Source organism: Apis cerana, linkage group LG1 (genome assembly GCF_029169275.1).
Source record: "Apis cerana isolate GH-2021 linkage group LG1, AcerK_1.0, whole genome shotgun sequence".
Classification (NCBI taxonomy): Eukaryota; Metazoa; Arthropoda; class Insecta; order Hymenoptera; family Apidae; genus Apis; species Apis cerana.
In genome coordinates, this window is record NC_083852.1 from 2,565,080 (window position 1) to 2,590,499 (window position 25,420).

A 25,420-nucleotide genomic window follows, 5' to 3' on the forward strand; every position below is an offset into this window, starting at 1 on the left:
GTTTGGGGAAAAATCTGGATATCTCTTCGATTTTTCGAAAGTTCGAAAGGAATCGGTTGCTTTTATTAAAACGTTTTTTGGTAAGATTGGGAATTTGGATAGAAAATTTTTGAATATTTATTTCGTCTCTATATTTAATTATCATTACTTGATGTTCCTTTTGAGAAAAGAAGGGATGATATTTGAATTATTAGTGATTTTTATTAAATTCCACGAAAGAGAATTTATTTAAGAGAATTATACGATTTATTCGAGATCGGACATCTCGGATAATAATATTGAAAAATCGGATTGAAAAGATAGAAATAGGATACGCTGTCAGCTTTCGTATTTTTAACGCTATCCTGGATGGAAAATATCATCCACTGTGAATGAAAATTTAATAACTATTTTTGCTAATTATTATGAATCGATGATGATTCTATTAAATATTTCTGGACTTGTATAATTGTAATAATGCAATAGCGCCAATAGAAATAGGTCAAAATCTATATTTAAGCAAATACAATAAACAATTAATTCGATTCCATCGATTTTGAATGTAGAATTTGGACGCTCGAAATAAACGTCGAGTAAACGTAGAATATAGCTTTTCTCGATTATGATATACGAATTTTATATAAATTCAAACGTATATTGTATTATACGTAATTGAAATCAGTTTTATTCATTCGATTTTTTCTGGAAATATAATTTCTTTATAAAATATATATAGCTTGATAAATTATAAATGAAAATAACAAAAAAAAAAAAAAAAAAGAAAAAAACCATTGTTTCTTAAAAATCAAAATTCATGCTACGTTGATTCAATTTTTTACATTTCATTTATACGATATATTAATACAGTGAAAAAAATAATTAATTAAAAAATATATAAAAATAAGTATAATACAAAAACGCAAATGTATTAATTATTATATTCTCATTATTATTTATTTTTTAAACCCATCTTGAGCACTGTTACCATTGAATTTATTTTTTACCATCGAACGATAACGTCGGACGCTGTGCTCATCATATCATTTCCGCTATTTCGGCGCGAACCATCGATCTGGCGAAACAACTAATTAACGCAAGTCCTACTTTACGCTCGATATCACGTGCGGATGTACACATATTCGTTTTTCGTGCACGTAGAACCGTGCAAAGTGACAAGCGATAAAATATAACTATACCCGTGCGCATAGTAAAGTGGGTTTAATGTATTTCTCTTGGCTTGGAATCCTGTGGCGACGAGCTCCGTTGAGTTTCCGATGGAAATGGCGCGTACCATTGCTAACGTAACGAATTTAAAGGTTGAGAGGATTCGTTGATAATTTCGAAATCGGAGCTAACTATAAATAAGCTCCTCTTTTTTTCTTTGGATCGTTTAATTATTCTTTGTATAGGTTACGTATGCTCAAGGACGATCACGAATTCCGTGTAAAATTTAAATTTACGATTGAACAGAAATAAAAAACGTTGCGATGTTTCTTCCTCGTTGAAAAATTTTTGCTAATTTAATCTTTTTTTTTTTTTTTTTCAATACTTGGAATACGTATTAATACGTATTCCAAGAAACTTTAAAAACTTGTGGTCAATATAATGTATAGACTCGAGAGATAATGTGTCACTTTATTCTAGATTTTAGTATCGAGCGAAACTTTGCGTCATCTTCGATATCTATCGGTAAACCGGACTTAGCGAAAAAATAAGCGGCTATTATTGTGTCACTCGTGAAGACAAGCGCAACTTTGTAACTTGCGATGCCGTCATTGATTCTTTTCAAGAATCGAACACGGAATGTAAACGTTAGAGTCTCTCTTTAATTATTTCTATGGAAACGGTTTGCTCGATCGATAATATACAAAGATTGACAGAGTTACCGTGGAAAAAAGAGGGGGGAGGGGAGGAGGGAAGTAAAATGGCGTCAAATATCATATTTCTATTTTAGTATTGAAATTTATTTTAGCGATACGTGGGTTGTGTTTCCACGAATTGCGTACTACTCTTATCCTATATTTGTCGATGGATAAGTGATCGTTTGTAATTGTATTACAGTTTATTGCAATAATGGATATCTTATGATAGACTGACGCGAGGAGTCCATTTATTCTAGTGACGTCTTTTGCAATAAAATTCGCATTTCTCGCGCCTACACCACCCATTCTTTCCTTTATGAACTCCAATAGCGTTTTATCGTATTTTCCTGGCATTGACATCTATTTCCTATCTATTTTAGTATTTTACTATTTTAATGGAATAATAAGAAGAAAATAATCGAGAGGCATTTCGTTTGATAAATTACGAGAATGTACGTAAAATGGTACGAGTATATTATTATAGACACGAAATAAATACTTACAATGTATCTAAATAACGAAAAAATTTTTTCGAAATCGTTTCGTTTTTTCTTTTTCTTTTAGATGAAATGATTTTTCAGTTGAAAATCAACTGGAGAAAAAAATATCGAAAAAAATTGAACACAGTATCATCAAAATAACTATTTTTCCGCCCGAAAAACAACAAATTTTATAATCGACGTAACCACAAACCTAAAAGTATTTCCCCATCGCGAATATCAATAAAAAAAAAAAAGAAAGAAAGAAAGAAAAATGGATTTCGATCATTCCAATCGATTTAACAAGAAACACACAAAAAAAAAATCGACAAAACCTAACCGTAATCTAAAAATATACCCATCATGAGTGTCATAAATGCAAAAAAAAAAAAAAAGAAAAAGCTGTAACAAACCTCAATGGAAATCGATTGAATCGGAAAAACACGGGGAAAAAACACGGACGACAAAAATTCAATAAACCATCGTGCTAAAAATTAAAATTAAAGTAACCGAATTAATCCCATCTCTATTTTTCCACCCGAAAAACAAGCTGGTGTAACAGCTGGTCCGCGCATCACGTGATCCCCACCCGCCATGGTTAATCGTCCCGGCGACCCAGTGGCGGGCTTTTCAAATGCGACGATTAATCCCGACTTACCTCTAATTACCACGAGACAGGATGAAAGTAGAGTGTAATTAATCCGACCTCCGCTCGGTCTCGGTCGGTAATTCGGTTCGGTTCGGCACGTCCTGTACCGGGGGAGGGAGAAGGAAGGGAGATATGCCCGCTTTCGATAAATCGCGACAACGTTTTTATCGATCGATGTGGGAAAGACGCGCGTACGCAAACAGCCACGGCGATCCTATCCTCGTTAAAACCGACGCGGTACATGACGTACGTCGTTCCCACGCGCAATAAAATATTCCAGGATTACGCAATGAAGCTTATGGCGAAGACCGACGCGTGTACTGCGCAATTTTATTGTGGAATGAAAAAATATTCATCCGCGTTGATAATGTATACGAAACACGCTATATATTTCTTTTATTTTTTTCTCTCTATTGGAAAGGGGAGGGATTTTTATTCACACGTGGGGAAGGAGTTGGTATGGTGATTGTGTGACTCGTTCGAATTTGAAGACGACGTTATAGGAGTTTTAGTGTTCGATGATATAGTTTAATTTTTCAGGGAGGAATGAGTGATGAAATAGGTGAGCGTATGAGATGCTAGTAACTCGTACATGTGGCGCTAGTGTCGCGTTCACCGTAGTATTAATCTTATAATATTTTACAAATTTTCGTACTTTTTAAACGAATGTTTATGCGTGTAATCTCCACCTCCATCAGGGGTTGCTTTCAACTTTAAACTTTAAACTTTTCATCTATCTGAAAGTTGGTCGCTCGTTCGCCTATTATTGAAACGCACTCTGCTCGCGTTATTTATTTCGATATTCGTAAGGTAAGCAAACGAAGGAAAGCGATGATATACGCGTTTATATAGCTCATCGGATCACGGGAAATTTAACTTGCGAAAATATGGAGCTATTCGTTCGCGCATTCGAGGAAAATCTGTTCCATCCACGTGTATGGCTAATCCTAACTAGCAATTCCGGCTGGTAATATTGCAACTTTATTGCCTCCGCTCTTTTGTGAGATGGGAGGACATCCTTGTTAGCCGTGTTCACTTAGCGGATGTTAATACAATTAAATCTTTGCACGTGGTTCTATTAAATGAGGAGGGATGTAAAAATGAGGATTATAGCTGGTTACTGACAGCGCAATCGAGATTTTACGCGCTTGATTCAACGTGTGTGAAATAATAAGAGAAAAGGGGGCATAAAAAATTTTTTTGCTCAACACTTTGTTTTCATTTCGAAAATGGAATTTTGGACCGGATAATAATTTCCAATAACTGGATATATCGATAGAGGTTTTATTTTACGATTCTGCACACGTGATATTCGACTAATTCGGCTGGACAACAATTTCTAATAATCGGATTATTGATTAAAAGATACGATATATGATTCTACGTGTGAAAATATTTTTTCTTCGACATTTCGTTTCGGTCGAAAAAAATTTGAAAATTTATCGAGAAAAAGATCGACTGATTTTCCAGTAACTTAATTACCTTGAGCTGGAAATTTACAGGCGTAGAATCAAATATTTTTCTTCAAATTTTTCTTCTCGTAATTATACATAGCTTCGTTTCTCTTTAAGTGAATTTGCGAAATTATCGTTTCTTTTTTTTTTCACGCACGCGTATCATCGTTCTCGAACGATAAGATATTTCGCGGAAACGTTCCTCGTACGTGAGACATGGATAAAGAAATATTTACACTCGATCGCTTCTTCTCTTTTTTTCCCACGACGATGGCACGAAAGGCAACGATCGAATCGAAATCGTGCGCGCAAGTTTACGTAAACGAATGGCGATCGGCCGAATTTCGAATTGCGATATGAAAGTTGGAAATTGCTCGAAATTGAAAGTTTGGAACGTTGCAAGTTGTTCGCGTCGGCCGTACTTCGAATTAAGAATCGGTTTCTCCAATCTAATTTCGAGAGTAATTTTCCGCGTATGGCCACTTCGAGGGTTAAACTTTCGCTCCGGCCACTACTCGTGCGAAAAGTAACTTTTCGGGCGCAAACTGTTCGTTCTCGAGAACGTGAACGTTCTTAAATTTTTCTTTTTCTTTTTTCTTTTTTTTTTTTTTGGAAGGTAATTTTCAATCACGCATCGAAATCGCATTAATTTCGTTCCGTAACGAAATTAATTCCCCGTTTTTCATTTCTCTGTTCCAGGTGAGCGAACCTCGGTTCAGTTATCTTTTCCGCATTAAATTATCCGGCTGGTAACGATAGACTGGTAAGCGACGAAATTTTTCCTTATTCTTATTATTATGGAAAATTGAAATGGTCATCTTTCAAACGGGCGGTTTGCATTCAATGTCGGCCGCCTTGTTCTCCATATTTAGCGCCATTGGCGCGTCTCGAAGCGTGGGCGGTTCGCGTGAATTTTCGCCTACGGTCAATCGTTCGCATTCCTCGCTCGGAGATCGGCCGAGAGAGGAGCTTCCAACATTCGAATAATTCGATTACGATACGAATTTGTTCGACTCGTGCGTGCCCTTAATTGTTTCGATCATCGATGCGAGAGAAGCGTCGCGTTAAAATGAGGGAGAAATTGGAGATCATGCGATTTAATATCGAAAAGAGAGGAAGGAGAAATGGTAAATGCTCGATCGAGTGTTGAGAATTTTTAGAATATTCCAAGAAAATTTTAATAATAAAATCACGAATATTCGAATTTATTCCCGCAAATCGCGTGGAATATAGTTTTTTCTTTCTTTTCAAACATCGTGCGCCAGCCTCGATTGCGCAAGAGCGATCGCGAAGTCGGCCTAATTTACGAGCTCCATTAAAGTTTCACGAGAAGACGGAGAGAGCGGACAAGAGAGAGAATAAAGGAAGATAAAAATGTATAGTCTGGAAAGAACGGGCGAACCAGATATCATCTCGGAACGAAGGACGACCTTGCTCCCCACCGAGACTGCTGAGACGTCTCTTTCCCTTCTCTTAGGGCGTGTTTTGCACGTTTTAAGGCTAAGGGCCGGCCGACCATGATTTTATCGTATTAATTTATTAACTTGGCGCTCGATGCGTTCTCGGGAGTGTACGCGATCACGGCGAGTGTTTTAAGAAACTTCTTCAATTTTATAATTAATATTTTTTTTATTCAATCGTGATTGTTACAATACCAGTCAGTCAGCTTCGTAAAAGAATTTACGAAACTCTCCAGATAAAGAATTTCTCGAAAGCCTCAACTCGAGAATTCGAAGGAGCCCAAGATCGATCGATCGGTTAATAAGTGATTTAGCTAAGTAATAAATAATCGGAACCAATTACCATATTTCAGTTATAGTGGGAAATATATACGCGGGAATTCGATCAAAGTAGTTACTTTGTACAATTTATCATCGGGACCGACACGGTTCCACTATTTCGTTAAGTGATACATGGGCGAAAGGTGATGTTTGAGGAAGAATCGGTTAGGTAATTAAAAATTTCAATCCAGTCTCGTTGAAAGTAATTTTTAATTTATCGATCGTGTTTGTGACAGAATGGTACCGTTAGGTTGACGGAAAGTTTAATTACTGATTCATATATGATATATATATATATACGAAAGAATCGTTTCGACAATAGCCACGTGCTCTCTCTTTGTTAGTTTTAATTTATTAAATGGAAAGGTTCGATCGAGAATAATATCGCAGTGTATATCGAGGAAGTACGTTTTTTTTTTCATTTCGAATCGAGTAATTAGCAATCGATATCGTCCCACTTCAGAAATTAACCGGATTCTTTTAACCAATCGCTTCTTCGATTTTAGAACATATTAAATACCATTTTGAAAAAAATTTCCTCTTCTTTAGAATTAATTTCCAACTTAATGCTTTATTTTCATGATTTGCACGACACTTAAAATAAATTTCAATCCTCCTGGAAACCCGGTAATTTCTAGAAGCATCGAATTAAACCGAAAACATCCAAATTCTTACGAAAGGAAAAAAGAATCGAATGAAATTAATGAAAACAACGACAGATCGAAAACGCAATTAATTGAAAGCTTGCCTAACGAATCTCCAAAATTGATCTCCCAAAACTTGCCTCCCCCAAAGCGGAGGATGACGAGAAGGAGACAGCCTTGGAGAGAGAGAAAGGGTGGCTGGACGTGGAGAATCGTGGGGGGTGGAAGTGGAGCGATCGAGGAAGAAGGAGTTGGAGGAGCAGCAATAAGGAATTATTGCGGTACGATCGACAAACGGCGACTACGTGGCCGCACTACGGAACCATTGCCAGCCCTTCGACTTTTCTTTCCCTTCTTTCCCCCGTCCTTCCCCGCTTCTCCCAGCGCCAGACCCGCACACTCGTCAATACGTAATGCTCCAGGACCGCTTCGTATCACGTCCCATCTTCGTAACACGTCCGTCATAGCCGTGCTACGTGGAATGTCGGATTCCTTTCGATCTTGTATATTTCAGCCTGCTCGTTGTTTCGTGGTTTGGACCGAACGTCGATCGTATCGGGATGATCGAAGCATCCTTTCTTTTGCCCGATGCATAATCTAATCGACACGAACGGAGCGAAAATTTTTCTCATTTTTATATAAGACTCGTATATAATTTGTGGACATGTAATTTATTTAGAGCGAAATGATTAACGAGCTTGGAAAGTATTTCGAATTGTCTTGGATAATTAGATCCTAAATGGAAGAGTGAAGGGTACGAATTTTAGATAATCGGAAGATTCGAGTCGATGGAATTAATTAAACAGGAAGCTTGCAGATACGATAATTCGCTGATCTATAGTTTCGAAGATTCGAATTTATAAGGTTCTCCAACCAAATTGGAAAATTGAATTACGATACAATATTTGGTATAAAGGCAAAAGGAGCAAAATCGTCATCAACGATATCTCTCGTACCTTCTTCTTCAATTTTCGGTTGAAAAATTAAGCGCGAACGACGCGTTTTTCTCCCCTTTTTATACATATATATTCACTACACAATTCGAATCGGTTTAACATCCCCTCGTGCAATTAATATTAATATAATACCATAGATATATTCACCTGTCGAAAACACTACGGTTATTTTCAACGAGATCCTCTTGCGAAATACAACGAATACCAGTTGCACTCGATCGAAAATACTTTTTCCAGTGTACTCCCCTTACCCGATCCATTTATTCCATTCGAAACAGTTTTATTAATCCCCCGCTCGAAAGGTGCTCGACCGATCCTTGCTTTATGATGATTCCCGAGTGCGCAAGTATCTCGCGTGTACGAAAAAAAAAAAACAGACAAACAAACAAACAAATAAGCGAGCGAAAGGGAATAAATAGAGCATCAGAGCGCGCAACAAAACACACCGGTAAAAGGGAAATTGATTCCGTGGAAAACGCGGTGGAGCGGACCCCCTCCCTCCTCCCGATTTAAACCGGCGCCGTAGAATCGCGGATAAAATTCAGCCCATTTCCTCTCTAATTCGTTCACCCTGGTCGAGAGAGAGAGAGACTCGCAAAACGGTTCATAATCTCTCGGAAAAAAGGGAGAAAGAAAACGCCTTCCACGCTTTGTCCTTCGCACTGTCGTGCGTAAAAGGGACAAAAGGATCGTGGAAAATAAAAAAAAGGAAGGAGAAGGGGAGGGGAGAAACGGAAGAAGGAATTAAAACAATCGTCGAAGGGACGAGATCGTCGAGCCTCGGTTATGGTGAAAATGTTCCTGTTTTCTTCTTTTCTTTTTTTCAAAAAGTATATCGTCGTGTCTTATTATATTTCTCGATTAAAACTGATGCGAGAAATCAACACGGATTCTCGAATTCCCTTCCTCTTCGTCATCCTGTTCGTGGCAGATTCCTTTTCTCTCCGTTGTTGAAATAAAATCACGCACGAGCGGACGCATACGTAGACGAAAGGGCGGATCGATGGCCGATCAATGGCGGGACAGACAGCGGCGGACTCATCCAAGTCAAAGCGGTCCTCCCCCGTCTCGAAGGATGTCTCGGCTTGGATGTTGGCCCGTAACGAAATTTCGGGCCGCGTCGATAGCGCGAGGCGCCACGGATATTGTCCTCGTCGCGAATCCGCGTCGCCCCGCGTGAAACATCGCTGCTCGCCAACCAGAGGGAGGGTGGCAGTGGGCGTAACCCCTTGCACGATTTTGACCCACTTTCCACGTATCTGTCCCGAAATCTTCCTTGTATCGTTCCATGTACAAATTTACTCGAGGCGAGAATTTGTACGATAATTTTTCGCAGCAGGCTTTCCGTCGAGGGGAAGGAAAATTTGTAATATATCCTCGACCAAATTTTCGAAATAAATTCGACTTCGAACTTGCAAACCCTCTCTTGGATCTTAATCGAAGCGAATAAGAGTATATGCGCACATATCTTCCTACTGAAAAAAAGAAAATCTTATCGATATCCGTAATAATATCCGTATCTTTGTTATTTACAGTTAAGCGTTGGCGCGAAAACATTTTTTTTTCCCTCGCCTGACTAATCTCTCTCGACAGATAATCCCAGACGACATTCTGCTCGTGATCGTGTAACTCCCCCTCCCTCCCTCCTCTGCTACGCGCGACACGACGCGGGGAATCGGGTATAGCAGCGAAAATTTTGCTCCATCGATTTATAAATCATCCTTCCTATTCCACGGCAAAATATCCATGCGTCATTACCCGCCTATCCACTTCCCATTACCCGAAAATTAAGCATAAATTCCGATCCATTTAACATTCACAAAAGCTCGTCTAATTTTTCCCGTCCTCCCTCCGCCGATATCGTCGGTATAGCATAGCGCGAAACTACACGTATCCATTATTTGCCGCGTCAATGCGCGACACAACATCCGGGCCCACGCAGGATTTACGGTTCCCTGTAGACCGTGTGTATATATATATATATATTTGAAACGTGTCCACTTCGGCCAATAATTCGCGCGAAAGCTTGCCGGGGACAAGGGACGCGTAAGTGTCGCGATAAATTCGACAATCCTCGCGAACAGTCAGGGATTAACCCCTTCCCTCCTTTCGTGGGGGAGAGGGGTTACGTATGGTGGCTGAAAAGGGTGACCCCGTGACCCTCGTGATCTTTTTAACTCGTTCCAATAATAATTGATTCGCTCGATCGAAGTTGAAATATCGCGTTTTTCTTTTTTTTTTTTTTTTACTTTAAATACATTCCGCTCGTTCATAATGTAGGAGGAAGATGTGCGAACATAGATTTTCGATTTCATTGAGGTGAAAAGGTGATCTGTCACGATTTATCTCTTCTAGCTCGTACACTGGCCATGCGTAGATGGTAGATGGAGCGGTCTATGAGGAACTTTTATCGGGCTTCAACCCTTTGCGCTCGAATACCGACTCTCATCGATAATATTTATTTGTGTTTGGCTTTTTTTAAAATATAGATCCCTAAGCTCTTTATACGTAATATTATAAAGCGTGGAATGACGTACCGTTGAATAGTTAAATTTTTTTTTCTCAAATTAGATCGACCTAGATTTTCGGCGTTCGGTCCGGGCTTGACAGCCCCGTCGCGATAGAAATATTATTTTCAAAGTTTCCGAGTTTTGCGAGCACGGAATGAAATTAGTTTCTCCCTTATTAAATTATTACGAGGTAGCGATGAAAATATTCAAATAACAAATTTTCTTCTTTTACACGTAAAGGTACGCGTTAAAATATAAAAACTCGTGATCGAGTTGCTGATTCTTCCCGAAGCGCAAAGGGAACACGAGTAAAGTTTAAGCGCGCTAAAACGATCATTTTCGGAAGGGAATCGAACCGGCCGACTTGCGTGGAGCGATCACGCGTGGATCGAGGTATCGCTGTCACCTTTCCCGATATTATGCAAAGTATCCGGGGCGTGAGCGTCGATCGGCATTTCCCCGGAAAATATAGCGGCGCTCGGTTTGCGGGGACGGGACGACAGGAATTGTGGCCGGCGAATATTTCGTGGTTCCCGTGGATTTGCAGCGGTGCGGTCGACCCGATACTCTCTCCCTCCCCGAACTCTCAGTAGATCCAATTTGATCGGAACACCGCAACGTCTACGCGCCCTCCCTTCCGTACAATCGGACAATGTGTGTACACTCTGTGTGTGCGCCTGCTCCCCTTCCCTTGCGATTCGCTCGTACGCGTATTTCTCGAGCAGCGTCACGTCGCAGCGCGAGGTCGAAAGGGGAGAATATTGGGTGGAGGAGAGCGAGAGTGGATCCTAGTAGACAATGTTGCTGCTCGATAAGGTATTGTTCCGTCGTGGTCTTCGTAGCCTCCCTCCCCGGGCTACATTACCGTCTCGTCGTCGTCGTCGTCGTCGTCTCGTGCAATTTGCACGTCCCACGAAACGACGTCCTCCCTCCAGCCGTATCTTCTACCCGCGCACGATGGATTTCGTGGAGTGGAACCATCGATCGGGTCCCATTTTGGAGTTTTCGAGTTTTGATTGGGGGGGAGAGTTTTTATGAGGGGGAGATCAGACTTTTGGATAAATAATAGGACGTTCTTCGTTCTCGGAAGTTTTATTTGACGCAGAGGGAGAGGGATTTTCGTTGGAGAAAATTTCCGTCTTTATTTTTTCTTTTCTTTTAATGGAAATGGAGAGTGTACGAAAGAAGGGAAAATATTTGGGTGCAGAGGAGCGTGGGACACGAGGTTGAACACATCGGGGATCGTTCGAGGTATGTTGCCTCGTCGATGGTATTTAGAGCGAGTCGAGGCCTTAATCAAGATTGATCCACGGTGAATCGATCATTGCTCGTCCTCGACATCCTCCACGGATCGTGTTACGTGGATGCATCGACGTGCTCCCTTCTGCCCGAAAGGGATAGTTTGATTATGACGGAGAAGGGGACGAATGGATCGTTGCAAGTTTGCGCCAAAATAACTATGGGGAAGGAAAGAAAGGAATTTTTTGTCTTCTCAATTCGACAGTCAAAACCACAACACGAACGAGCCGTTTCTCTTCAACTTAAAAGTAAGGTGAAAAGATGAGTGGTAGTGGAAGCTCGTTAGCCTGCTCATTAATAAAAGCAAACTTCACACGGTTGATAAACCATCTCTTCCAAAACGTGTCAAACGAGACCCCGTTCTAAAACTCTCTCAGTTAATTAGTCTCCTCTTTCGAAACTTCCTCGACGAGGTCCATCTATGCCTCGACAAATCTCCGAAGTTTTCGAACCTCTCCCCTAATTTCGCCTGGTTTTCCCTAATTTTAACATACACGCGTCCAAAATATATCTCTCGCCAACAAAGGAAAAGAAAGAAAGAAAGAAAGAAAGGGGAGGGAGAGGGAAGAAAGACAAAAAGGAGAAACACGCGAGAAGAGAGTAGGAAGTACCAGGCGACAATTTTCCTCGGAAGAGGGAAGATTAAAGGGAGAGAAATAGGGGTGAAATAGGAAAAGGGGACGTGGGGGCAACGGGGAGAGGAGGAGGGAGAATGTAGAGTAAGGCGCGTGACGCGGGCCGGCAACGTGGAGCAACGCCTTCGAAGTTGAGGAGGGGAGGAGGACGTCTCGCCACCCCCTTCTCCGCTCACCCCTTCCCGTGCTCTCAAAGTGCTAATGAGTGTCGCCTCGTAAGCCAATTAATACCCTCTCCCCAACCCTATGGAGAACCGGGCTGCGAAAACGAGTAAAACAGGGCCGTTGAAGGAAGACGGAAGTAGCCCTCCCCCGCCTCGAAACCTCCTCCTCTTCTTCCTCCTCCTCCTCCTCCTCCTGGGTAGCTGTTACATGACCGGAATACCCCCTCGTGGATTTGGTATGCCGGCCACGCCTGACCGTCGCACACCACCTCCTCGTGGCTACCAAACCCACCCTCCAACGACCTCTGCACCAACCCAAGCAACCGAGACGTTCGAAACGGAGACGTTCGATGCTTACCACGTCGATTGGCTCTTCCTCGACGTCTTCTCTCTTCCCCTCGTGTTAAACCCTTTCTTTTAAACCACCCCCTCCTTACCCTTCGTGCTCCATCGCGTTCCATCGAGGGGCAGAATAGAATTACACCCCAAACTCTGGAATATCTGTGGTGGTACGCACGCTTGGTTAAAAAAGCGGCGACAAACTTATGACGGGGACGTGACAGAATTTTGAGAATCGTCGTGGAATCTCCATCCCACCGGTTGACGATTGAGATCCGGGCAAACGAGATCCCACTTGATACCACCGATACTTTCGGTGCTTTCTTCTCGTGATTCTCGTCCGGGGGGTAGATATGGTGGATGGGGGAGGAGGAGGAGGATAGGAGTGTGTTGAGATTTGATATTTGTGCCCCAGTTTCGAAAGAGATGTTGGGAGTTTGCTCGAGTGGGACATACGTACGTGTACGTACTAGCAAAACACTCGATGGGGTGGGCGATTCTTAAATGAGGATCATGGGTGGAAAGCTTGATAAGTCACGTTCTCTCATTTTTGCCGGGGAACAATTTCAAAATTAGACTCGTCCAATTCTCTCCTTCTTTCTTCTTCCAACAGGAGAAGGGCACTCTTCGAAACTTTGAACTTTGGTTCCGCGTTTTTTTTAAATTACGAATAATCATCGCATAAATTATCGACCGATTTTACAAGCAAATTACCATCCAGGCTCACCGGTGTTTCCCAAAGTACATAATACCTTTAGAGCCCCGAACGTTGGAAGGGAAAGCGAGCTTCTCCTCCCGGTTAAAGACACGGGGGACTTATGACGCGCGCGTGACAGAATTTTAGACGCCGCGAGGCTTGGTCGACTTTCAGCGAGGAAGAAGAGGAAGAGGCCTCTTCCTTCCCGATTTTCGCGGCTTTCTTCGTTCGTCAGCATTCTTCCCTTCCCCCGCGACAATAAAGTTACGTCGAGTTTACGGGGAAATCGAAGTTTTCCTCTCCGAAATTGCCGACTCCAACTCTTTAATCGCCACCTCGATGACACTTTCCTCCTCCTTTTCGAACGAGGGTCAGCGCGTGCTATCATCGCGAGTTTGGACGGATTTCTTCCCTCCTTCCTTCGCGTAATTATGGCACGAGACGAATTCGAAGTGTACGCAAACGGTAAGCAGTGAGTTTCCCGCGTGTTGTTGGTTCCTCCTGCCTATCTGTCGATCGATAGTTTGTTGCACGGGTTTCGTTTAAGTTTGGGCGAGTTTGCGAAGTTTGGATGACGTTTGACGTTTTATATATTTGTGGGTATAACGAGGGTTAATTCGTCTGTTATTGTTCGATATTATTAGAGCTGGTCCCGTACTGGATCGAGGCTCCTGTTTTTTTTATCCCTTATCGGCTTTCTTATTAAGATTTTAATTTTGGTTAATTGAGTATTATTAATTGTCGTTTAACAAGGCTTATAGCGTGGAGAAAAAGTGGATGTTTATTGTTCACTTTTCAGTTGCGCTTGAATTTGAAATAAGTATTGAACGATACAGCAATTGTAGATACGATCGTTACTAAATTGTGAGATAAATCATTTTTTGTCGAATAGAAGAAGGAAAAGAGAAAAGATCGTCAAACGGAAAGATTATTTCTATCTTTACATTTCAAGGATACAATTAAGCTAATTGAAGCTGTTTTGCAGAAAGTTGGTGAGGGCAGTTATCCCCTTAATGGCATAACAAGCAACTTGGTTGCCATTCTTTCTTACAAATTGCGCCGTTGGAGCAGGTCACGTGTGCCATGAGGGTTCGTGTAACACCCTGCCTCTTGTTTCGACAGTTTACGAGCGGCATGTTCATCCGATTAACTTCGAGCCAAATTACAAGACTATTAACAAGAGCTACGCTTGTCCCTTCGTGATCGTGGTTATAATCGCATAGAGATCGAATCGTCGCGAATCGAATTCTCGCTGGAAAAAGAAAGAGAAAAAGCGATCCATATCCGAAGCAAAGTGGAGTAACGGGAATTATTATTAAACGCAGAGCAAACTGGCGAAACACCACTTTCCATTCCCCGATATTAACGAATAGCAATACGAATTACCGTAGTCCACGGTAGCATTAAACAAGAAAATCGCGGCTAAACCCTGTACGCATCCCGTTAAACCCGTCGAGAATATCGCGTGAGCACGTCGTAAAGGGTTAACGGGTGGATCCCAGTTCGCCTGAATCGCGAGCTTTATGGAAAATTGGCACGCTAGTCGTTATAGTGGACCCTAGGATTTGCAGACAGATAAGTGGCGCCATCTTCGCACATTGCTACGTATGCACCGTGCGAGAATCGCAAAGTTACATGCTTGGTGCAACTTTGTCGAAATTGGATTCGTACAACTTTGGCGCCCTATTCAATAACCTTTGATATTAAACAAGCGTTTTACCTTTGTCTCGTAGACGTACTTGCATCGTACTTTTCGAAATTGTAACGCAATATAAGGCAATTATAAAGCGTATTACGAGATCCCATATTCGCTGATTTTCGATTCTCCTACGAAGCGATGCACAGCGTTTCAACATCGTCTTCCGTCGACGTGCGTTGGAACGTTAGACGAAGCGTAAAAAGTTGGAAGAATATTGTAGTAGGCAGGCTATCCGGAGACTAGGTAGGCGGCGCCACTGGCTCGCAGATGGCGCGCGTGTCGCGCTTCTCTCGTCGATCGCGAACCGACATTATAGCCTCGCAATTTGTCGAAATTAGATTCTCTCTCGTCACGGGGCGGGCACGTGTAGAGGAGCTGGTTTACGAGCGGCATGTGCCGTGGCCCGAATTAGGCTTCTGGCACGCACCACCTGCCGAACCGGCCGCATTGTCATGCGACCAAGTCCCTATAAACCGAGATTGCCGGGGGATCGAAAGTTATGGCCCCCTCCACTTCTTTTCTCTTTCTAGCCAACCTTCCTTCCGCAACCTAGGAGAAAATCCCTATCATCGGCGCTTTTCCTCTTCTCCCCTTCGATCCTCTTCCTTTCTTCTCCTCTCCTTTCGTCGTTCCTCGGTTCTTATCCGATGCTTTTCGAACTTGAAAAAGAACAAGCTAGAAAGTAGAAACGAATTCCATTTTCCTCGAGGAGGAGAAACTTTTAAACGCAAATACGAGTGTGATTTACATGCTTTTTACTTAATAATTATTTACATCTAAGCGTCCTCCTTCCTTAATCGAATAATAATATATCTCAATAATATTATCCGTAGACGCGGCTTTCCTTCTTTTCATTTTCCGTGAAACAATTGTCCTTTTAAGTAAAAATTTCTGTTTCCGATCCAGCCCGTTTTTATCGCCGATCTAATATCCCGATCGTTATCCGGTTATTACGAAAGTTTTATCGGCGGAACGCAAATTGGAGGAGACAGCCCCCTCCTCGTGATAAAACGGCGGAGAGATTTCGTTAATCCTTTGGAATTGAAACGTGCGAAAGGTGTTGCGAAAGATACGGATTAGGCCGATTAATCGAGCGGAAAAATGATAAATCCGCGTTTGTTGCCGGGGAGAAGTGGCAACATGAAGAAATGTTGAAGAATATTCGTAAGAGGAGGCATAAATATACAGAGAACAATTCTTACAGTTGTTGCAAAAATACGATCTTTATATTTTTGCCTCAAAGAAATAAAGTTTGAATTTCAACTTTACAATCGCTCTAACACGTACATCGGGATAAACATCGACATTTATATTTCTCGACACGAATTAATAACGTTCGATTATATTGCTCGGATCAACCACGATTGCATGATTCATCTCCCCAGCAGGGAACAATCCACGAGACAAATTCTCCCCGTATTTACGGGGACGAATTCAATTCTAATCCCTTACGATTCATAGAAGGAATCGCAACGATAGAACGAGTGGAAGAAAGAGCGGTGGTTCCTCGATTCGAACGAAAGGATGGCCCGTTTCGGATAAGGTAATGGATCGAAGGTAAATGCGGCAGAACGAGGGAGTGCCGGAGTCGGTCGTGTGCATCTGACGGTCCTGCAGGCGTCGTGAGGGGGGTTCGAGTGAAGTTGGAATCGTCGTTCGAAGATACAGGTTATCGAGAGGTCGTCGTCGGTGCTCAGAGGCTTTGGAACTGGCCACGACGGATTTTCCTACGCTGACAGAAACAACAGGGCCGGGGTGAGGGAGGGGGGGAGTATGGAAAGAGGTTGGAGATGGTGGCTGGTGGTGACGTCGGTGGAATCGTTTCCAGAAACGGGGCCGATGTGTAGAAAAAAGGAAATGGAGATTAAAACTAATTCGATTAAGTGGATGAGGGAATCGGGGAGGGGAGATGGAAAAGGGATGCTGAAATTAAAAGAAATTTTAATGGGAGAGATTTGGGCGAGAAAGCGACAACAGGAAGGATAAGATGTATAAATTCTTGTTTGAAAATTGGCTGGAAGGTCGTTGAATAGTCGCAGAAAGTGATCCATAAATTGGTTACGGAAAATAATTATATCGTATTACTATTTTATATTTTTACGTTATGCACGTTTCTAACGAAATAATAAATTCTAATAAAAAGCGGTATTGTTTTCTAAAAATTAATATAAGCTCGAAATCGGGAGAAGAATAATTTTGTTGGATCCTATCTTTCGAACCATTCGAGTTGGATTCACGCTAGATTGTCTCCAATTAACAAGAGCATCGATGATCGTCGCTTAGATCTTTATCGTTAGAAATTTTAACACAAAATCATTTTACGTTACCCTCTTCTCGAGAAACTCGCCGCATATGCGAGCGGTTGCTGTTTCGGCCGATTGAAACTGGAGCGCAAAGAGAAGAGCGAAGGAAGAGATCATCAAAGAGGATCGTAGAGGCTCTCTAGAAGGAGGAGGCGCGTGATGTAACGGCGAATAACATCGAAGAGTCGAAGAGAAAAGAGAGAAGAGAAGAAGCTAGGAAAAGAAAATTAGAACGAGGAAAGGATGGAAGGAGGGAGAGGGAGAGGCGAGGCGGAACGCAGGATCGCGGGGGGAGAAAGGTATTTCGTCTAAGGAATCAACGGAGCGAGTCGTACTAACTGCTCTTTTCCCCAGGCCCCCTTTACCCGCGAGAATCCGTCAACCGTGCCTATCTTTGTGCCCGCCGTTGCTTTCTGTCTTCCCCTCCCTCCCCCTCTGCCGATTCCTCCGCCCCCGTCTTTCGCCAACTCAAGATCGCTCGGTCTTCTCTATCATCCTCTCATTTGCATGAGCTGTTTCGCTTCTCTCCCCCTCCCTTTCCCCTGATCGCGAGTTCCCGTTTAAACGGCGTGTCGCGCGACCGTCTGATACGTTCCACAGGAATTGTTCCACGAGGAGGAAGGTTAATAATCCTCTAACGACCGAGGGAACGACGCCTCGAGCCGGTGATAATTCGTTTCGAGGCGGTGTTCGCGGTTCCTCTCATCTCTTCCGCCCCGTTTCCCTATTTTCGTTTCCCGTTTTTCGATTTTTCCTAGCCTTTTCCTAGCTTTTTCCTAGAAAAAGCTTCGTTCGCTCGACGAAAAACGTAAAGGTTGGTTGTATCGGTTTTCTCGAGACGAGTCAAATGAAAATCGACGCGAGGGATCCTTGAAACGATGCGATAAGGTTCGTAGATTGATCAGCCGAAGCTCCTTATTCCTCGGTCACGCGGCCGACCGAAAGGCTATTTGTTATGAACGGAATTTCAACCGACGAGTGATGGTTGCGGTTCATCAATAACGGTGTACCGCTGTAACGCGCTTGGAATTCGTCGAATCTGCGGCGAGCAAGCGATTCGAAGTAACGAATCCATTCTTCCGGGAGAACTCATTTTAAAGGACGAGTCATTCCACTTCTGTACCTCTTCGAGAAGATTCGAGAAGATTCCAAAGGAAATCCGCCAATTCTCGTTTCAAACAGATTCGGATAACCCTAGATTCTAGCAATGAGAGAAGAATACCTTTCCTAATTTTTCCAAAATTTTCTTTCCCGGGTCTAGCATGCATCGAATACACGCACTTTTTGATCGTCTCTCTCCTTTCTGAAAAAAAGAGAAGAAAATAGAAAAAAAAAAGAAAAAGAATCGAGAAACCCTTTCACAAGCCAGCCTTTCAAGAAACTCTCCTCCCCGCCAAGTGTGTCGAATCGTTGCACAACCGTCCTTTTCACGCGATTATGCTCGTCGAGTGGACGTAATCGCGGTGGAACGTGATCGGCAAACTGGCCGCAACATTTCGCCTCGGCGGAACAATGGCCGGCTTAATACGCCGGGGTCGAAAAAAATCCGGTGGAACAATGACCGCCCCTCCGTAAAAGGGCAAAGAGTGCCTTCCTTTTAATTTCCATTTCACGAAGGACACAAACCAAGCCCCGCCAAAGTCTTTTCAAATCGATGCTCTCTTTCGCCGCCCCCATTTTCTCCGTGGCCTTTCTTGTGGCCTGGCCGGGTTCAATGGCAACGAAGAAGAAAGACACTCTCCTCTGATCCTCCAAAGGCAAAGTATATATACCGTGTATATATTGGGGTTGAGAGAGAGAGAGAGGGAGGGAGGGAGAACGGCTCCTCGACAAGGTTAAATATGCAGGGTGTTTGCCGAGTCCCTCGACGGACGACTTCATTGGCTCTAATTGCGGTAATGCTCACAGCCCACGGCCACTTTGCTCCGCCTAACTTGTGCCGGCCACGAAAAGCGTAATCGTGGCTCGCGTGCCTCGCCTCACCTGTGTATCTCTCTCTCTCTCTGTCTGTCTATATACATATATATTTAATTTTCGAGGACCAAGGATTTCGTACGTTATAACGAGTTATGGATACACGTTTCGTTTAATCATTTCGCTTTCCTTTTTCTGGGAACCCAAAAGCTCACCCAAAGCGACCTCGTTGCGTCAACTTTGTCCCGATGGGCTTATTTGGGAAAGTCGAGTATTTGGGAGATCGAGGAGAGGTTAGGAAACATTACAGGGTTTTGAGTTGCACTTTATATTTTGATTATCGTCGATTGTTGGCGTATCCAAGAAGCGTGGCCAAGAATCAAGAGTTCTTCGAGTTCTTCTTGTTCGTTTAAAAATAAGTACGTGGAAGAGTAATTGCCCGTTTCCTCCGTTCCAATTATCCCCGATGGCTCGTTTAATTCTTTGGAATCCGTGCATGCATTTCGCCTCTTTATGTCCACTTGTGAATCACAATGTATATACTTTAACGAAACACGTTTCTTTTAATTATTTCGAACACCAAAGTATGAAAACCTCGAATGACGTCGTTCCTCGAACGCGTGCTCAAAGAGAAGAGTGTACGCCTCGAAGCTACGAGCGAACCGAAAGAGCCGCGAGGCGATCTTACGATAAATCGCGTTAATACAGTTATGCAACTCTGGTATCGTTTCAATTTTAAAAACGAGTATATTCCGGTATATTCGAACTCCGACGTTTTTGTTACGAGCTGAACGTGTGTTAGCTACGTCCGCAGCTCCCCACACGGATATACACGGAACAGAAATTCCTTTGACTCCTTTGGTTCCACGGACCCCCTCCTCCCCCTTCTCTTCCAAGTCGTATGCGGCCGGGATGAAAAGACTCCTCTCTCCTTGGCCCTTTGTCTCTGATTCGTTCGAAGCGGGGCGGTATTCCCCGCGCTCGGTAATTAGATTTGAGTTTTGCAAAGTTGATCGGGGCGGCGGCGGGGGAGGGGCCGCCTGCGGGGCCAATAGGAAATTTTATTACCGAGACACGAGAATGACGGACACACCGGCGACAAAACAATCGGGAGAAAATTCCTTCCTCCCGCGGCGTGTAAGTTTCGGGTGAAAGGAGACATTCGACGAGGAGGAGCTTTGTTCCGGTTTCGTGAATAGCCGAATCCTATATACTCGTTCGTTTCGAAGGGAGAAATTTCTCCGATTAACCCCAAAGCGGAATTATCTATATGCGATCGGTTGTCTTTTCGAAAATTTTCGAAACCTCTCCTGTAACTTGGAATTTGTTAGATTTTGCTCGACGATTGAAATTGATTGTTTGAAAGAAAAAAAGAAGAAGGAGAAAAGAAGAAGAAGGGAATATTAGAAGTATCGCATGAGGGGATCGTGGATTACGTTATTCGTTAATAATCGCTTCCTGATAGCCGTTTCCTTGCGAGTGTAACGATCGTTAAAAATAACCAGCCGACCGCGACACGAGCGGTTTTATTTTCGCGCGAATCCCGGAATTATTCTGCCGGCAAATTGAATCCGTTAATAATTCCGAGGGGGAAGAAGAGGAACGGATTTTAATCAATTAACGTAATTTTTAATTTTGCGTTTAGCGAAAAAATATAATTTTCGACAATGATTCCTCTCGTGGCTACGAAAATCACGAATATATCGCGAGTGTATAATTTCTATAATCCTCGAGTTGATCGAATTATCCTAAAATAGAAGGATAGAATCGTTTTTTCTCTCTCTCTTTCTCTCGGTAAGAATTAAAAAGGAAAAAATTAATATTAGATTTTCGAAAATACGTTGAAATATTTCGGCTAATTTATTCCCTCTTGAATATTTTAAAATTTTTAATCAGATTTTAAATCAGATATCACGCGATTGAAATCAGTCGTGGAAACCGAGCGAGCAACCGCAGGAAACAAACGCACCGACCACCGCCGATCCACCCCTTTGGACTTCGTTTCGCAGACTGAGTTCGCTTTCGAAACCCTTCCCCCCAGACTTAAACCTTGTATCGGCCGCTTAACCCCTCTTAATAATTCAATCATCTGTGGCAACCCGGCAATCTTGGAAACTAACGGTATCAGCGGAAGGATCAGAGAGGATCAATGGCCGATTCTGGTCTGGTAGCGGCCCTCTTCATCTCGAAAATCACCCCGCGTCCCTTCTCCTCCTCCGCCTCCTCCTCCTCTGAGAAGAATCGCCAAAGTCTACCGATAAAGTATAGAAAAACGTTCTCTCGGTAGTTTCTCCATCCGTAGTAGATACACGCGTACAGTCTGGTTCAGAAACATTGGTGGACATTTAACGATTTCGAACGAAATTGTAAAATATCGCGCATGTAACAGACGTCGATTCGACGGGGTAATTTAATTATTTGCATTTTTTAAATCAGAGAAATTGGAAACATTCTAATTCGCTTAATAATAATAATTAAAAAATATATAATTTTTCTAGAAAATCATTTTCGATAAAATTTATTATTACTCGAATCCGAAAAATTCTTTCGACTATAATTTCCTTTTTTCTTCTTCGTTTTCTTTTCTTTTCTTTTTTTACTCACTCGTGAACGAGAGTGTACGCACACTACGATGGGAACACAGTAGGAGGAGGAGGAGGAGGAGAGACGAGCGGCAGACGAGCATGTCGACTGCAAAATTCGTCGAACCTGTGCAAGAGGGAGTAGGAATATATCGTGGAAAGGGACGTGGATAGAGGGGGCGGGGGAGTACTGTAAAGACTCCGCCGGAAGATTTCTCCTCGCAATCAGGACATCGTTTTCCGACGAGACGAGTGAAATCGGACCTGGCGGCGTTCGTTCGCCGGTTGAAAAAAGAGACGTGGACTGAAAATAACCGTGGAAACCGTGGAAGCGCGAATAAGGATGGAGCAGTGGTGGGGAGATGAAGGGGAGCAAAAATGGGAGAGGAGAACAAAAAAAAGAGGAGAAGAAAGGGAACCCGATTACTGGCTCCACCGATCCGACCAAGTCCTTCTCGCGGGTAACTTTCAATTTAACGGGAAGCGGTCATCGGAGGAACAACGACGACCTAGCCAGTGGCGTCCTTCGAAATGGCCGAGAGAAAAAAATTGCAAATATTGGAAAATTCAATTTACCAGTAATAATTATTCGTCGTATGTTTTTCTTTTCTAGCCTTTGTAAAAAGAGAAAAAGAAGAGGAAGGATTTATTTTCTAGGAAACATTATTTGCGAATCATTATTTGCACGGATAATTTACGTTTACTTTTATCTTTAGTAGGAGAGAAATATTTCTTGTTACCTGGTTATCAATATTTCTGTTATTGGCTTCGCGAGATTCTCGGGATTATGACAGTTGGTTAACGCATTTTGTTTCCACGTATTACACATGCATGACGTTCGATCCTGATTACCGAGTCCAATGTCGCGCATGGCTGATGGCGATAACGCAATGTCCCCGAGTCGTTATCCGTAATTACGCATTATGCACGCACCGTATTGGGTTTTCTTTAATCGGTCACGCTCCTCTACTTTTACTTTTCCATCGTTACGTATCTTATCAATAACGTTATATTTGCCGGAAGAGGGAAAAAATTCTTATCTCAAGACCGTTATCATCTTTTTCGCCTTCTCAATTTTCCCCCCCTCTTTTTCGCACCTTATTTTCAAAACGATCGGTTTCTACGATAAAGATAAAGACGTTGCCACTTTTTGCCGATACCGCACAATCTCGAAACTCCAAAACTCCCTCAAACACGCCCATCCAACGATATAATCGATCGTGATCCCTTTCACTCGGTGCAATTTCGTTTTCTCCTAAAATTTGTCTCCTTCTCTTAAGCACGAAATCTAGAGACCTGCATCAAACCTCTCGTTCCTCTCCCCATTTTCCACTATCGCTGGGATTCCACTCCCTTTTCGGAATCCTTTCCAGCAAAGCAGCAATTTCTTAAGCGCGGATCCGTCACCTTTGCTCGCATTGTCTTGGCGCGTCGAAAAACTCGCGATACCCGGTTTTTTCCACGCCGTTTCAGTTTCTATTTTCGCAATTTCCCACGTATAGGGGGTCGTCGGGAGGTTTGGAGGCGGCGTCGTTCCATCTGGTTTATCGGGGGACGTCGATCGCTGCCGCGAGCAGAAGACTGCAATTTTGAAGCCGGGGGGAGCTTTTCGCACGGCTTTTCGTCGAACACTTTCGCCCTACCCCTCCTTCCTCCTCCTTAACGTTCCTCCTCCTCTTCCTCCTCCCCTTATCGCGTTTATCGCGCCTCTCTCTCGTCTGACACGTTTGCGCGAAAGTCATTCCTAATCGATAACCGACGTCTGGCCACCTCCGTTTCGGGAGAATGTTTTTCGCCAAACTGCGTCTCGACGAATGTCGATTGCGTCTTCGATTCCCTCCCTTGCGGGGAATTTCACGTTCACGATAGAAAGTTCGTGGGTTATGCGGGATCGTGGGATGGGATATCCGCTTCTCCGACCATTTGCGGCTCGATCCGTGTATTTTCCTTCACTGTTCTCTGAAATTTGGTCACGAAAAGAGGGAGAGAGAGAGAGAGAGAGAGAGATCGTTTTTCGTATACGTTTTAATAATAATAATAATAATAATAAAACGAACGGTTTCTCCAACCAGGAATTTCAGAGTATTTTTAATCCTTTGTAAAAAGGGTAGTTTGAAAAAGTTTGCTTCATTAATGGATATTTATATATTATTCGTTACAATTGCAAATATTACGTCATAATTGTAAAGTGTATCCGTCGGGTTTGGTATAATTCGGATTTTTTTTTTTTTTTTTTTTAGACAGAGAAGAAGATCCCTTCTCGTGGAGAGAAGAAGGCGGCTCGTTTGAATAAATATGGGGGGACGGGTTGGAAATAAATGTCAAGTCGGTTTAACAGTTCTACCGCGAAATATTACCCGCTTTACAAATGCTAATTTCGGCCCGTGGCGCCGCGTGTTGCTTTTCCGCTGGATTATCGTATCGAGGATGGCCAGACTCTTCGTTATCATCCTTGAGTATTTTCCATTTTTCCACGTTTCTTCTGCCATTGTACCCGCGGAACCGTGAAATCCGTCGGCATTTTCCGAAACAACGAGCCTTCCGATGGGTTCGCGTTCTGACGTGTTTCCGATTCCCAGTTTCGATTATTTGTTATTCGCGAATGAACGGAAAATAAACTGGAAAACTTTTTGCTTTCATTGAAATACAATAAATAGAAATTATTAGCCTCGATGAATTCGATTATTGTGTAACTTTTATTTTATTATTATTGGAGATGCTTCGAAATATATACATATTTTTTTACACATTCGAATGGAAAAACTTTCTCTATGATTCACGATTTTCGGGAAATCGAATCGTTCATTGGTACTTGCTCATTGAATTTTCATCGAACCGTATATATTCTCCAATTTCTTGTTAAAGATCTAAAATGAAAGATCACGATACACGAAATATCGTCGAACCAAAACTCGAAAAAGAGAGACGAAAAGAACCGATCGGTCGAACAGAAGAATCGGATTAATTAAGACGTAACTGTCTCGCTCTTATTTTGCCAAGTGGACAGGGCGAATAATTAGAAAGATAATTACAACGAAAGTCACATCCACGGAGCAAGTGTCCAAGAGTCTATCTTTCTTTCTTTCTTTCTTTCTTCCTTTTTTCTCCCTCTCCCCCTTTTTCGCCCGCCCTCGAAGCTCTCCCCCGTTTCAACCGTGCCTCGTATTTTTTTGTAACTTTAATTATCACGTGTTCTCTGCAATTCCAGGCTACCAGGGATTTTCCAGCGTATACATACACGCGTTTACCCATTTAACCGGGGAGGCCATTTACTGGCAGCCGTACTAAACGTAGTTATTCACGATAGCGGAGGCGCAACGAGCCCCGTTCAATCTCCATTGGGAATTCGGCACGGCCGAAGCTAATTTCGGAGTCTGTTATCGACGTCGTAGGATTTTCAGCTCCAATTTATTTCTACGCTCCAGTTCGGAGCGAGCGAAGCGGTGGAACCGCCAAATTTTCGGCTTAAACGCT

At 42.7% G+C, this 25,420-nt stretch overlaps 1 protein-coding gene across 40 annotated transcripts in view; it reads left to right on the top strand.

The window, feature by feature from the left end:
• LOC107992839 (protein muscleblind) overlaps positions 1 to 25,420 on the top strand; it is a 455,871-nt gene that overhangs the window by 113,750 nt on the left and 316,701 nt on the right. Inside the window, exon 4 of one of the 40 annotated variants that reach the window (XM_028664308.2) lies at positions 5,123 to 5,186. The exons of the other annotated variants lie outside the window; for them this stretch is intronic. Coding sequence (XP_028520109.1) covers positions 5,123 to 5,176 — 54 coding nt within the window. The 3' untranslated portion in view covers positions 5,177 to 5,186. Of the gene's footprint in view, positions 1 to 5,122; positions 5,187 to 25,420 lie in introns of those variants that run through there. 40 annotated transcript variants of the gene reach the window in all.